At 42.4% G+C, this 15,040-nt stretch overlaps 1 protein-coding gene across 1 annotated transcript; it reads left to right on the forward strand.

Moving 5' to 3' along the window:
* Positions 1 to 1,628: 1,628 nt before the first annotated feature.
* LOC110505587 (E3 ubiquitin-protein ligase TRIM35) lies at positions 1,629 to 12,508 on the forward strand. Its single transcript, XM_021584903.3, has 2 exons — positions 1,629 to 1,831; positions 7,580 to 12,508. Exon 2 carries the CDS (start codon positions 7,593 to 7,595, stop codon positions 9,051 to 9,053), a length of 1,461 nt encoding a protein of 486 aa, XP_021440578.2. The 5' UTR covers positions 1,629 to 1,831; positions 7,580 to 7,592; the 3' UTR covers positions 9,054 to 12,508.
* Positions 12,509 to 15,040: the final 2,532 nt, after the last annotated feature.

Consider the following 15,040-nt stretch of genomic DNA (forward strand, 5'->3'; position numbering starts at 1 on the left):
GTATATCTTTTTGGGGAAAAAATGCACATTTAGATGTTACATTCGATTAGCAGCAGCAGCCAACCGTAACCGGTGTGATTTGTATGTGAGCTCAGCATACCCCTCACAGTGGAGATGTACTCTGGGTAATCACAATCCAACCTACAGAAGCACACCCACAGTAAGCTCTCCCTATAATATATTCTTCTCGTGTTATGAGGCTTTGGCACCTAATTTGTACTGGGAGGTGGAGAGTTGATAGTATAGAAGGTCTGATAGGAACACTGAGGAAATCAACATGCTGCTAATGGGATGTATGCTATCATGGTTTTAGCCTCCCACAGGCCCTGAATCCCCGGTGACAGCTTTGTGACACACCAAATGCCTATAACAAATGTCCTGTGAGGAGAGCAGAGTTTGAACTATCAAACTGTGATCACTTGTGGTCCACAGCAGAGAATAAACTAGGATGGCAGGACCTCCTGACAGGGCTGTGACATGCACCTCTCCACTCCCCACCACACTGGGAGGCACCGCTCTGATTTGTGACCTCACTCCTCAGTGTCATGCGGAAGTGAGGGAATAAATAAAGACTGGACACCTGTCACCTAGAGAAGTATAAACAATTTGTTCTAAATTAGATGCCCATAAAACACTCACCCACTTTCTCAACTAAGGCCCTATTTTCTCTCTTTCTCTCTCATTTAACTGTTATGAAAAGGAATCGGCTGTTCCCTATCAGTCAGTGAAAGTAGTCCTCAGCATGTTACAACCGCTGTCCTGACCGCTACTCGATCCGCCTGTAACATCCAGAGCGTTGTGCCTCATTGCCCCATCTCCCCAAAGCATGATGTCTCCTGCTACTGGCTGAGTCTGCCAGGTCTGTTAAAATTAGATTAGAATTTATGAAGATTGCCTCACCTGGCTCACTGGTGTAATATATGCTGTTGTAATTCACGTTCGGCCGTTCATTTCCTAAGCAGCCAAGGGCCCCAATATTTCACCATGACAATGTAATCACAGGTCCACATTAAAAATAACTTATTGTTTAGAATCGGGGCCGAAAAAAAACTGTATAAAACTATAGCCGTCTTGTCATTCACGTGGATGTTTACCTAAGAACCGAGGTCAAAGTGATTTTAAACACACAGCTTACAACCTTATTGATCACAGGGGGGCTTTTCACAGACACACACACACACAGACAGACATGCAGAACAGAGGATTCACGAGCCCTTTGTGTACTGATTAGCAGGAAATCTCAGTAATGACTTGTGATCCAGGGAATAAGTAAATGTAAACTAAAGTAAATGTTTTGATACCTTAAAGCAGGTCTAATCTGTCTTGGCGGTATTGCTGTCTGGTCTTCGATGCTTGATATCTTTGCATGCATTGAGCAACACGTAATTTCTTCTGTCACTACTCACTTCTGTTTGTCTACCTGATTTAGTAGTTGACCTTTGGGCATTTTGTCACTCATACCATTGTATAACATTACAGATTTCAATAGCCTGTGAATTAGGACAACAGTTTGGTATTAAAACATTAAATCGCCCTCTACATTTACCACTCTCCCTCTGTCGCCCTCATTTCCTTCCTGACAATGTGTTTCTGCTGCGGAATAAACATTGGCAGGGAACGAAGGAAATGAGTGAGCAACAGGGGGGGCTCAGGGTAGGATAGAATCAGAGAGTATATAAAAGTTAACTTATTCAGTGGTTCTGAGATGATGACATACGGTCTGAAATCGTTGGGCTGTCTATTGTCAGAAGGATTTAGCCTTGGCCAATGAGAAAGGAGTAGGAGTGTGGAAATCACAGGACGCTATAGAAGGCAGTGAAGATACATCAAGGTATGGTTTAAAAATGTCTTCTATACTTTGTTGCTGCTGATGGGTTTTCTTTAGTGCATTAATGTAACCGTTTCTCAGTACTGTTTCTGTTTACGGGGGCCATTTCAGAGCCATTATCGAGCTTGTCAATTCCCCTTTCCCTCCCTGTTTTAATAAACATGTTTTCTAAGCAGATCAATACTTTATTTTTCATGTCTCACTCTTTTCGCAAATATTCCTTCGCAAATCAATACAGTCCTTGATGCGCTGCATCACCACCTCCCCCACATGCATTTCCTGCCCCACCTTCCAATCACACAAGGTCGTCACTGCATGGTAAGACGTGTAGTGGTGCTCAGCTTTAATTCCATTCATCTTATTGGCATTGCTGCAACCTTTTTCTGCCTGATCAAGACTTTCACTAAATATTGGTATTTATTTAATATAAGCTTAGTGAATACGTTGTTGACCCAGGGCAAATGTAAGATGTACAATCAGGAATATATCACAGATTGTATGTAAAAACAGAGCAGTACAGCACAAAAGGTTTGCTGAAAAGGAGCAAGTATGATGTCATCGCTAGCCTCAGCCCTCTTCTAGCCGATGAAATCGATTTAAACATTAAACAGACTTATTTCCACATGGGAGCAGAGCGGTGGTTCTCATGAAACACATATCCATTCTCAGATAGTTGCAGGTCTGTGTTAGATTGGGGACTTTGTTTTACTGGAGATGTTGGGTTGGTAGGGGCTTGTGTGATTACTTCTTACACTGATTTATAACTAACTTTGAATTATCTGAGGGGGACTAGAGCCTGTGCCAACATCTACATCCTCTGATATTAGGACAGGAAGGGGAGAGGGATCCCTCTCTGGTTACCGCCCCTGCCCCTATTGTCTGAGACTGAGACGGGGATTCACTCTGCCTCCTGGAGTTTCAGCAAGTCTCAGTGGACCAGGCCAGACGGATGCGTCTGAAATATATACCTGGTATGGGATCTGAGGATTTCTAATGGAAATATGAAGCCATGTTCTACTGGACATGGAAGTCGAACTAACGTTCCCTGGTGACCTATAAATTAGACTGTTGTGAGGGCCACACAAATCACTGCCTCAGCCTATCTCTCCTCTACTGTAGAAAGACACTGGCAGCTCCTGAGTTATAATGACTTTGTAGCTGTCTATACACGGTACAATTTTTGATAAATATCCACACAAAATCCCAGTTGAATATGAATTTTATATTCCTGACTTTCATTTTAGGTGTTATCCCTAATTGGATTCAGTTCGCAGTTCAACAAGTGGCCAGCTTTATCATATCTGTGATTTATAGTAATCATCATGTCATTTCCATTGAAGGGTTAGTTTATTTCTGCTGAGAACCTCGAAGGCCATTAAATCTTGGTAATGAGATTTTCATTATAAAAAGAGCAGGAGACGATTCATGGCCCCTCAGAGGCTGAGCAGCAACATTACTCCCACTTCCTTCACATAATCAATGAAGATAACCAAAGTCAAAGGATCATGACTCTTCTGTAAATATTGTTGTTTCTAAACTCACATGGGAAAGAACTAACAGTGAATCAGATTGTGTGTGGTTGTATTTCTGAGGGAGACATTCCTTACCTCTCGATTGGCTGTTTGCAATCACAAACACTAAGTAAACAATATGCTCTGTCTGAAACCATCCCAGAGGAATCTTTCAGCATAGCCTGTCTGCATGGCATCTGTAACAATGCTCTCCCTCTCTCATCTCTTTTTCGTGCAAGAATAGCATGGCGGCTTATGTAAGGCCTAACCCCTGTATTTCGAGGCAAATTGAGCCGTAGAAACTCATTGGTGTAATTTGGATAATGAATTCCGACAATATCCCCACTGCTTTGGTAAGCCCGGTATGATCGATGCTCATGTTAATTCTACAGCCTTGTTCTTTAAATCAATATTAAGCCTTAATTTCTGATTCATTTGTCAACCTGTGAGTTGAATTTAGTGAGGGTAGCCAGGAATGGCTTACATGACTTCCATGACAAATGAATTTGATAATGGAAATGAATAAAGGAATTATTCCACGGTATGAACACCCCCCCCCCCCCCCCCCCCCCCCCCCCCCCCCCCAGTCTCATGTGGAGTCTTGAAGTCTGAAGGGTGGTGTGCAACATCCAACATATGTTATGTCCCTAAAATATGAAAAAGACAAGGGTTGTTACAGCAAACACACCAGAACCCAAAAAACCCCAAACATTGAACCCACTGACAGTAATATTGTTTGAAGTAACGTGTTCATTACCATCATGATTATCATAAATTAGGAGTTTTGGGAGCCTGTAGAGCAGTGGTATTCAAACTTTTACAACGGGGACCCCATTTTATTTTTGGCAGAATTTCTCGCGACCCCACCTCACCCCAAATATAATGAACAACTTAATTGTTGCATTTGTTCAAAATGTTATTTTCAAATTATCTTTCTCAAAAACATTTGTTGTCCCATACAATAATCTGTACTCTTAAATAATTAATTGTTAAAAACAATTGTAAATGAAATAAAATGGTGAAACACTGCAGTTCCTCGGGTTTGACTACCACTGCTGTAGCGGTAGGGGACTAGGGTGAGAAGGGTTATTTTGGAGCAGGACTGTTTTTGTCTCTCATAATTATTTTTTATGTCAGTCATTAAACTGTCCCTTGGGGGAGTGTTGCAGCAGCAGTCATCTCTGTTTGGGCCTTAGATTATCATCAGTGCTGCTTTTCCATTAACCTTCCTCTGTTGCCTTATCCCTTATCCCTCAGGATGCAGTCACTGAGGCAGTTTCTGCTAATCCAAACAATTATCTAAAAATGTACACTCCCCTACGTATTCATTCGGATAGTGAGGCTTAAATATGTCAACATTTGGCTCTATACTCCAGCATTTTGGATTTGAGATCAAATGCTTCATTTGAGGCGACAGTACAACGTTAACTTTCAGTTTGAAGTTTTCAACTTATAGTGTATTAAAGTAGTCATTAGTATTTGGTCCCATATACCTAGCAAGCAATGACTACATCAAGCTTGTGGCTCTATGTATTTTCAGTTTGTTATGGTTGTGTTTCGGATTATGTTTTGCCCAATAGAAACTTTATTTAATAGTTCAGTGACATTTTTAAGTCACTTTTATTGTAAATAAGATGTTTCTGAACACTTCTACATGAATGTGGAATCGTGGATAATGATGAGTGAAAGTTAGAGGAATAAAGATCATACACAATCCCCCCCAAATGCAAACCTTGTTATGGGGTCATGATATTTGCACATCATTTGCACATCATTTGTGCAATCTGAAACACACTCTCAACAAGGTAGCCTAGTGGTTAGAGAGTTGAACTAGTAACCGAAAGGTTGTGAGCTCAAATCCCTGAGCTGACAAGGGCTGTTCCCTGAGCTGTTCTGCCCCTGAGCAAGGCAGTTAACCCACTGTTTCTAGGCTGTCATTGAAAATAAGAATTTGTTCTTAACTGACTTGCCTAGTTAAATAAAGGTAACAAACATTTGATCTCAAATCCAAAATGCTGGCATATAGAGCTGATTTAGTTGTAGCTTCACTGTCCAAATAAATACATAGTGTATGTCAAAACTATACATACCACTTTTAATGCGTTCTAATATAATATAGACTTTAGAAGACTCTCTACTTCTTAATTTCTCTTTTTAATTTCAAAGCTATAATGCGTGTGAGGGCGTAACACTCACTACCGAGTTCCAAACTGCCTCTGGAAGCAATGTCAGCATAAGAACTGTTCGTCAGGAGCTTTATGAAATGGGTTTCCATGGCTGAGCAGCCGCACACAAGCCTAAGATCACCATACACAATGCCAAGCGTCAGCTGAAGCGGTGTAAAACTTGTCGCCTTTGGACTCTGGAGCAGTGGAAACGCATTCTCCGGAGTGATGAATCACGCTTCACCATCTGGCAGTCCAACGGACGAATCTGGGTTTAGAGAACGATACCTGCCCCAATGCATTGTGCCAACTGTAAAGTTTGGTGGAGGAGGAATAATGGCCTGGGGCTGTTTTTCATGTTTCGGAATAGGCCCCTTAGTTCCAGCGAAGGGAAGTCTTAACGCTACAGTATACAATGACAATCTCAACGATTCTGTGCTTCCAACTTTGTGACAACAGTTTGGGAAAGGCCCTTTCCTGTTTCAGCATAACAATGCCCCTGTGTACAAAGCGAGGTCCATACAAAAATGGTTTGTCGTGATGGGTGTGGAAGAACTTGACTGGCCTGCACAGAGCCCTGACGTCAACGCCATTGAACAGCTTAGGGATGAATTGGAACGCCAACTGTGAGCCAGGCCTAATCATCCAACATCAGTGCCCAACCTCACTAATGCTCTTTTGTCTGAATGGAAGCAAGTCCCCGCAGTAATGCACCAATATCTAGTGGAAAGCCTTCCCAGAAGAGTGGAGGCTGTTACAGCAGCAAAGGACGGGGACCAACTCTATAGTAATGCCCATGATATACCCCACAAGACATGCCACCAGAGGTCTCTTCACAATCCCCAAGTCCAGAACAGACATTGAGAGGTGCACAGTACTACATATAGCTATGACTACATGTAACTTTATTCCACATCAGGTAACTGATACAAGCAGTAGAATCAGATTTTTTTTAAACAACTAAAAATACACCTCGTGGGAGAATGGGGACTGAATAGACACACACACAGCTACAGACACACAGATACGTACATTGTAATGTTGTTATATGGTGGTATTATACATTTTGTATTGTAGATATGTAGTGGTGTAATAATGTTATGTGATGTACTGTTTAATCTTGTTTTTTGTGTGTAATGTAAGTGCCTTAATGTGTTTGGACCCTAGGAAGATTAGTTGCTGCCTCGGAAGCAGCAAATGGGGATCCTAATGAATACAAATACCAATGATTTTGGAATGAGATGTTCAATGAGCAGGTGTCCACATACTTTTAGTCATGTAGTGTACATTAAGGTAGTCATGGTTGACTGCTGAGCAGCGTTTTGAAATCACTGAAGTTTGGTAGTCGGTCTCCGCCTCCTCTTGACTTCACATATCCTTTTTCCCGTTCCCAGAAACATTCCACTCTGCACCCAAGGTGTGGCTGTTGGTCATCCACATGTTTTCTTTCTGACTGGTGAGAGAAACCCATAAACTTCTGATTTTGTCTACAATGTAAATTGATATATTAAAGTCCTTCTCTGAAAGCAGGTTGGTTTAAATTATCATTTTTATGACTGGTCTAAATAAAGCCCACAGTAAATGCAATCAAATGGTAGCATGTTACAGTATTTTTACCTTTTAATTTAACTACGCAAGTCAGTTAAGAACAACTTATTTTCAATGACGGCCTAGGAACAGTGGGTTAACTGCCTGTTCAGGGGCAGAACGACCGATTTGTACCATGGGGATTTGAATTTACAACCTTTCGGTTACTAGTCCAGTGCTCTAACCACTAGGCTACCCTGCCACCCCAGTATGTGGTAAATTCATGTAGAAAAGTTTTTGGTCAAACGTTGAAGACCGAATAAATACTACAAGACTTTGCAATGTTGGGTTGTTGGGCAGATTTTGGGTAGTGTGCCAAAATAGGAAGTTTCATTTCTAAGAGAGCCTTAAGTTTAGTTTCTATCTCTCTCCCACTCACACACCTCACCCTTACTCTCCCTCTTACGCGCACACAAATACATACACACATACACACATATATTTATATATATACTCTCATTTTAACTCATCTCTCACTTACTCTACAGCACTCCTGTGAGGATGGCAGCCAGTTTCTCTCTCCTGGAAGAGGACCTGTCGTGTATAGTGTGCTATCAGACATTCAGGGAGCCAGTGATCCTGCTCTGCAGCCACAGCTTCTGCAAGGCCTGTCTGGAGGAGAGCTGGAGTAAACAGGAGACGCAGGACTGCCCAGTCTGCAGAAGGTCCTCCAGAGACCAGTCGCCTCCCAACCTGGCTCCGAGACATGTCTGTGAGACTCTACTGAGGGAGAGGGAGATTAAGGACACTCCTGGGCCCACAGAGGAGGCGACAGAGGGGCCCTCACAGGGTGAAAACACCATCCACAGGGGGTTACAGGGTGTGTGTGGTTTACACTCCCAGAGGCTCCAACTCTTCTGCCTTGAGGATGAATGTCTGGTGTGTGTGGAGTGTGTGTCGGAGCATGCAGGCCACAGCTTCTGCTCTCTCGTGAAGGCAGCAGACCAGAGGAGGGAGGGGCTCAGACCCACACTGGAGGACTTGGAGGAAAAAATGTCTGCCTTCTGCAAAGCCAAGCTAAGCTGTGACAAAATGGCTGCTCACATTAGGGCGCAGGCCCAGCTAGCAGAGAAGCAGATAATGAATGAGTTTGAGAAGCTACACTGCTTCCTGAGAGAAGAGGAGGTGGAGAGGCTAGCTGCGCTGAAGGAGGAAGAGGAGGAGAAGAATAAAAGGATAAAGGAGAGAGTGAAGGAGATAAGTGAGATGATGTCATCTCTGTCAGACACAATCAGGGCTGTGGAGGAGAAGCTGGCAGTGGATGATTTGTTGTTTCTGCAGCGCTACAAGACTATGATGGAGAGAGTATGGAGTGCGCCTAAGGACCCACAGCTGGGCTCAGGAGCACTGATCAACTTGGCCAAACACCTGGGCAATCTCAAGTTCCAGGTCTGGGAGAAGATGCAGGGGGCAGTGAAATACATGCCTGTAGTTCTAGAACCAAACACTGCACATCCCTATCTCTATCCATCTGAAGATCTGACCAGCCTACGATCTGAAGATAAAGGACAGAGTCTCCCAGACAACCCAGAGAGGTTTGATTCATACCGTGACATCCTGGGTTCAGAGGGGTTCACTTCAGGGACACACTTCTGGGATGTGGAAGTCGGAGAAAATGATGACTGGAGGGTAGGGGTGGCCAGTGAGTCTGTTAGTAGGAAACATGAGTTAGATGAAGAAGAAAGTGGAATATGGGCTGTTGGGGTAGCTAATGGGGAACCTTATAAAATGAAGAAGAAGACCCAGAGGATCAGAGTTTTGCTGAAGTGGGACAAACAGGAGGTGTCCTTCATTGATCTTAGTTCATACACACAAACCCTCAGAACATTTAATCACAAATTTACAGAGAAGATGTATCCATACTTTTATTTGTTAAATGGTCAACCACTACAGATCCTTCCAGGGAAAGTCTCTGTAAACGTGGAAAACCATGTGGAAAACCATGATATGGAATTGTTTTAAGGTGGCTATACCATGGATCATTTAGTTACTTGATTTAGAATTGTAGGATTATTTGATAAAATATTGAGTTTGGTCTTTACTGCTATAGCCCATAGAAATGCATTGAATAACACATTAATAAATGGCAAAACAGACAGTCAAAAAATAAATCATAAGGATAAGGTTTTGAAGTGTCTGTCCTATACAGTATCTAAGATATACTGTTTAAGAAAACTCAGGAAATATGTATATTTTTTTACACATTTAAACCCTTTTTTTGTTGGCACAAAACTACTTCCACACTTTCATAATTCTTTACAACCGGTATTGGGTTACTTTCAGACGAGTCCTGTGACACTTGTAGGGGTTGTAGAACAAAACAGAGAATGCCTTCGTGTCCGTGAGGGTCTCCCCTTTCCATATCAGTTTTTTGACAAAACCGTTCGGATGCTACAGATGTTTGGTAACCTAACAGTGCAGTTCAAAGGCCAAATCTTGACCAAGACAGCAGGGAAGATTACAGGAATGACACTTACCTTCTTTTCTCCTATTCTCATCAATGTTACTTTCCTTTGGTTGTGTGGCTTTTGATGCTAAACAGAATCTATCCCATTGTTATTTAAAAAAATATGTTTTGAGAATTTCTGTGATTGAACTAAAGTAGATTCATGCCTATTGTTCATTTAGAATCGTCAGCTTGCCAAACTCCTTATCAATGTGCAAGACAAGACTTGTATAAAAAGGTAAATATTGAAAAAAGGCTAGTAAATTGATTTATTTCTTCTTCAACATAAGAGACAATGGGCAAATATTTACTGTTTTGGGTTGTTAACTTCCAGAAGATGGAATTCCAACCCTTCTAAATGACCATGCCTGGTGTTGAGGATGACCAGACACGGAGAATCTGCTTCGTCACGCAGCTCTGCCTCACCTTGTCTCAATCTCTCCATCCTGTCTCCTCTCCTTTCTCCATGGCCCAGTCGGCTTGATCGCATCAATAGAAATCCTATTCAAACCCATACTGGAGAAGAGCTGAAAATCAATGGTTTGCATATCACCTGATTTAGATCTGTGTGTGTGTGTGCCGGCTTGTTGTGTGTGTGTGGGGTGTGAGGTCGGGCCCTGCGGGCGGCAGCCCCTTTACATGGGACAAAGTAATGAGATTACCCCGGCCTCCAGGACCCCACACAGCAGACACAGTGATCAGATTAGGGAAAAGGACACTGAAACTTTTAGAAAGCTGTGACTTCATCCCTGTCTGTCTGTCTGTCTGAGGGGAATGAAGCTCTCTCTCAGTAGGCCTGCTGTTTTTACTTGAGCCTTTCGACCAGTTCTCTTTTTTCTCTCTGGTGATCGTGCATCAGTGTTCCTGTGTGCCTGCCGCTATGCAAGTATGACCGCTTTGGGAATCGTGGCGAAGCAGCTGTTGGATCTGTAGAGGCTCTTGGCTGTCTGCGGAAGCCTGCGCTAGCTGAAGGTGTTGGCCATGGGGGGGGTTTATCATGTCACTTTGATGGATTAGTGATCTCATTGCTAGGTCCAACGATTAGGTCACCGGCCCAGGAGACAGCAAACCACCTACCAGGAGACAGCAAACCACCTACTGTGAAATGCTGATGCTAGACTTGTCCACCGGTTCTAAGTCACCAAGAAGTGCCCCTTGCATCAATGCCAAGCAGAGCTCCAGATAGTCAGAGGGCCTCCGTGAATAATAGGCCAGAGTCCCCTTAGAGAGGAAGGAAGCAGATATCATGGAATCAGTGCAACACACCCACACACAGAAACACTTACTGTAAACCCCCAATCCAACTCTCTCACCACCAAGAAGTGCCCTCCCTCACCATAATGAGATTCCTCTCTTCCCATGAGCCCACCTTCATTTGCTCAGTGGTGCATTCGCTGGCTGTTAAACTGAAGGATGGACTGTACAGGTTGTCTGGCTTTTATCTTTTTCCATGATTCATCTTCATCTCTCCTTTGAAAGGGAGAGGTACACCAGTGTTTTTAGTAATTATTCCATCTGAGACAAGCAGATCTAACCACCACAGAACAGGTGTTAAAATAGACTTATCATCTTATGAGGGTCTTCCCATACTTTCCTGGAGACATGGAAACATTACTGTACCAAGAGAGATGATTGTATTAAGGTTTCTGGGATATTACAGTAGATGCTATGGCATCAGGTGGCCATGCTCTCGTCATTCAGCCAAACGATGCCATGGTGACATCCATCTATCCCAGACCACTTTACAGCTGGATTCACATGACATAAATGTGATTAAGTTGGGAAAACAGTTTGTTTTATTACCGCTCCAGAAATCACAGTATTGTTCTCCATAATAACCCCATTTTAATAAAGGGCCCATTTCATAAGTTGTAGCTTGTCTATTTCAACTTAAAGCTCTCTATGTTAGAGAGGGACATTTGTGTTTCTGCGGGTTTCAGCATGTTCCTAATGACAGACCCGGTCAGATATCTGGAAATATTCACTTGCTATATTATATTGTGCAATGCCATCAAAATCAGACTGGACTGTATGCCTGGCAGCAGCTTTAAGAACATTATTCCCTTCCTTCTCCCTGTCTCTTGCGGGGTCACTTAGAGGTCATTTTCCTACAATTAGTTGCACCAACAGCGTGTACTTTCATGGAATGTTGATTTCTCTGTAATACTGTATGTAACCACACACTACAACCAGGTAACTCATTTCAAATGGTGAGTCTAATAATGTAACTGTCTGTCACAATGTAACTCTTGGTACATTTTATCCAACCTGTATTCTGGAGAAAGTACAATATATAGTATGTAAGGACAATTCACATTGATATTCTTATCTTAGTATATGTAGTTTCTGCTCAAATAAAGCAGTTGGCATTTCCATATCGACGCCTCAATAAACAATAGCTATAGCAGACAAACAATGCTGGATAGGAAACAATGGGAGGGTACACGTTAGGTGTAAACTAAAAGAAGAGGACCTCCAGCTGTGGTAAAAGCCTGGGCCATGTGAAGCAGAGGCAGCAGCATCATAAAGATAAGATGGGCGTTCTCTCTGCTTTCCATTCTCTGGGCTCCTGCAGAGCCTTTTGTCTGCATACATACACAACTGTGGATGGATGCGTTTTATAGCCTGTGTCATGGAGAAATACACTCCTATTCTCACTGATTGCTGTCGCCTGCCGGGCATGCGTAAAACATTGTCATTGTTTTATTGGCGTAACGAATGGATCTGATAAGACTGCTTCTGCCAAGGACCTGCACATGCCATGTGTACAATAGCATGCTTTAGTAGTTCTGAAGTACAGCAGCTCAGGTGTAGAAATGTACAGTGTTGGTTGTTAACGCGACAAAGTCTCTTTTTGTGTGTTAGAAAACAATACCGTGTTGATATATGCATAGCAGTTGATGATCATTTCATAGGAATGTTTCAGTAAATGAAATTAACTGTAAATAAAGTTCATACATCTTTGTCTCCAGATCACTAGCCAAATTATTGAACTATGTTCCTAATATTGAGTTTCATCCCCTTTTGCCCTCGGAACAGCCTGAATTTGTCGGGGCATGGACTCTACAAGGTGTCGAAAGCGTTCCACAGGGATGCTGGCCCATGTTGACTCTAATGCTTCCCGCAGTTGTGTCAAGTTGGCTGGATGTCCTTTGGGTGGTGGACCATTCTTGATACACACAGAACTATTGAGCGTGAAAAACCCAGCACTGTTGCAGTTCTTGACACTCTCAAACCGCTGCGCCTGGCGCCTACCGTTCAAAGGCACAATATTTTGTCTTGCCCATTCACCCTCTGAATGGCACACATACATAATCAATGTCGCTTAAAAATCCTTCTTTAACCTGTCTCCTCCCCTTCATCTACACTGAAGCTATGACCGGGGCGGCAGGATAGCCTAGTGGTTAGAGTGTTGGGCTAGTAACCGAAACGTTGCAACTTCAAATCCCCAAGCTGACAAGGTACAAATCATTCTGCCCCTGAATAGGCAGTTAACCCGCTGTCATTGAAAATAAGAATTTGTTCTTAACTGACTAGTTAAATAAAGGTAAAGAATAATAAGAATTGAAGTGGATTTAACAGGTGACATAAATCAGGGATCATGGCTTTCACCTGGTCAGTCTATGTCATGGAACGAGCAGTTGTTTTGTACACTCAGTGTATATTACAGTCTGAGAAATAGATTTGTTGTGGAGAGCTCTCTAACTCTGACTATGTTCAAAATAAGTCTTGTCTGCCCTCTTCAGGTCTAGTCAATGAATGAGAACAGCTACAGTATATCTGTATGCAGATCCTCAAGGAGACTACTGTTCTGAACTCAAACCTTCTAGAGAGTCTAGGGAATATCTTATTTGCATTTAGTTTCCTTTTGATTTGGCCCATTTCTCCTGACCAGCACTCAACTACTACTATCAACTACTGCAGGAGTCGATTCGTCCAACTACGGCCCAGAAAGACAATTCCATAGATGGCCCCATAGAGAAGTCAAATTAGAAAATTCCTAATAAGACACAACACTTTTGTCATCACATTTGTGCACAAAACACCCATTGAATTATTCAAATAATTGTTGCTGAGGCTGCTTTCTTTTCCATCACTCACAGCTAAAGTTTTTAAATGTTATATTCAAATAAAATATAATTGTATTTGTCACATGGTTCGGTCCTTTTCCAACAATGCAGAGTTAAGATAATGGCAAAAAATATAAAATAAGAATAATCATGCCCAGCTGGCATGGGGAAGTGCTGGTTGGTTTGTTTAGCTGTCCAGATAGGGCTGCACAATTAATCCAATTCACATCGAAATTGCAATATTGACATGTGCCAATATCCATATCACAAGAGATCCATATCACATGCAATATTTTGAAACACCACTCAGACGGGCGTAATGTTCATATTTATAGTTTACAACATTTGTTGTCTCTCTCCGCCCCCTGTCACTCAAGCAGCACAGTTCCTCCTCCTTGCTGTTAGATTCGTGTATGGTTTGCATGCTGTTCTGTTAGGTCAAAAGCAGTCTGCAGATTGTTCCAAACAAGAACGATACTGCTTTCCACTTTGCTTCTTAATATGAATCCAATGTAAATCATATTTATTTGATTCCAACAGTTCACCCAAGTGTTTTGATCTATACTGAACAAAAATATAAAATCAACATGCAACAATTTCAATGAGTTAAAGTTCCTTATGACTGGGGAAACAGATGTGCATCTGTTGGTCACAGATACTTTAAAAGAAATGGGCCTCACAAAGGGTCCTCAGGATCTCGTCATGGCTTAATTGCCATAGATAAAATGCAATTGTATTTGTTGTCCGTAGCTTATGCCTTTTTATTTTACCTTTATTTAACCAGGCAAGTCAGTTAAGAACAAATTCTTATTTTCAATGACGGCCTGGGAACAGTGGGTTAACTGCCTGTTCAGGGGCAGAACGACAGATTTGTACCTTGTCAGCTCGGGGGTTTGAACTCGCAACCCTCCGGTTACTAGTCCAACGCTCTAACCACTAGGCTACCCTGCCGCCCCATGCCTGCCCATATCATAACCACACCCTCACCATGGGACACTCTGTTCACAGTGTTGACATCAGCAAACCGCTTGCCAACAGGAGGCCATACATGTCTGCGGTTGTGAGGCCGGTTGGACGTACTGTCAAATTCTCTAAATCAACGTTTGAGGTGGCTTATGGTACAGAAATTAACATTCAATTATCTGGCAACAGCTCAGGTGGGCATTCATGCATTTAGCATTGCCAATTGCACGCACCCTCAACTTGAGACATCTGTGGCATTGTGTTGTGTGACAAAACTGCACATTTTAGAGTGGTTTTATATTGTCCCCAGCACAAGGTGCACCTGTGTAATTATTATGATGTTTAATCAGATTCTCTATATGCCACACCTGTCAGGTGGATAGATTATCTTGGCAAAGGAGAAATGCTCACTAAAACATTTGTTCACAAAATTTGAGCGAAATAAACTTTTTGTGTGTATAGAACATTTC

The sequence above is a fragment of the Oncorhynchus mykiss genome, chromosome 25, assembly GCF_057628025.1.
Source record: "Oncorhynchus mykiss isolate SJ-2025 chromosome 25, ASM5762802v1, whole genome shotgun sequence".
Lineage (NCBI taxonomy): Eukaryota > Metazoa > Chordata > Actinopteri > Salmoniformes > Salmonidae > Oncorhynchus > Oncorhynchus mykiss.

Excerpts from the sequence above, each read along its gene's own strand:
- LOC110505587 (XM_021584903.3), top strand. The coding sequence starts at position 7,593 with ATGGCAGCCAGTTTCTCTCTCCTGGAAGAGGACCTGTCGTGTATAGTG.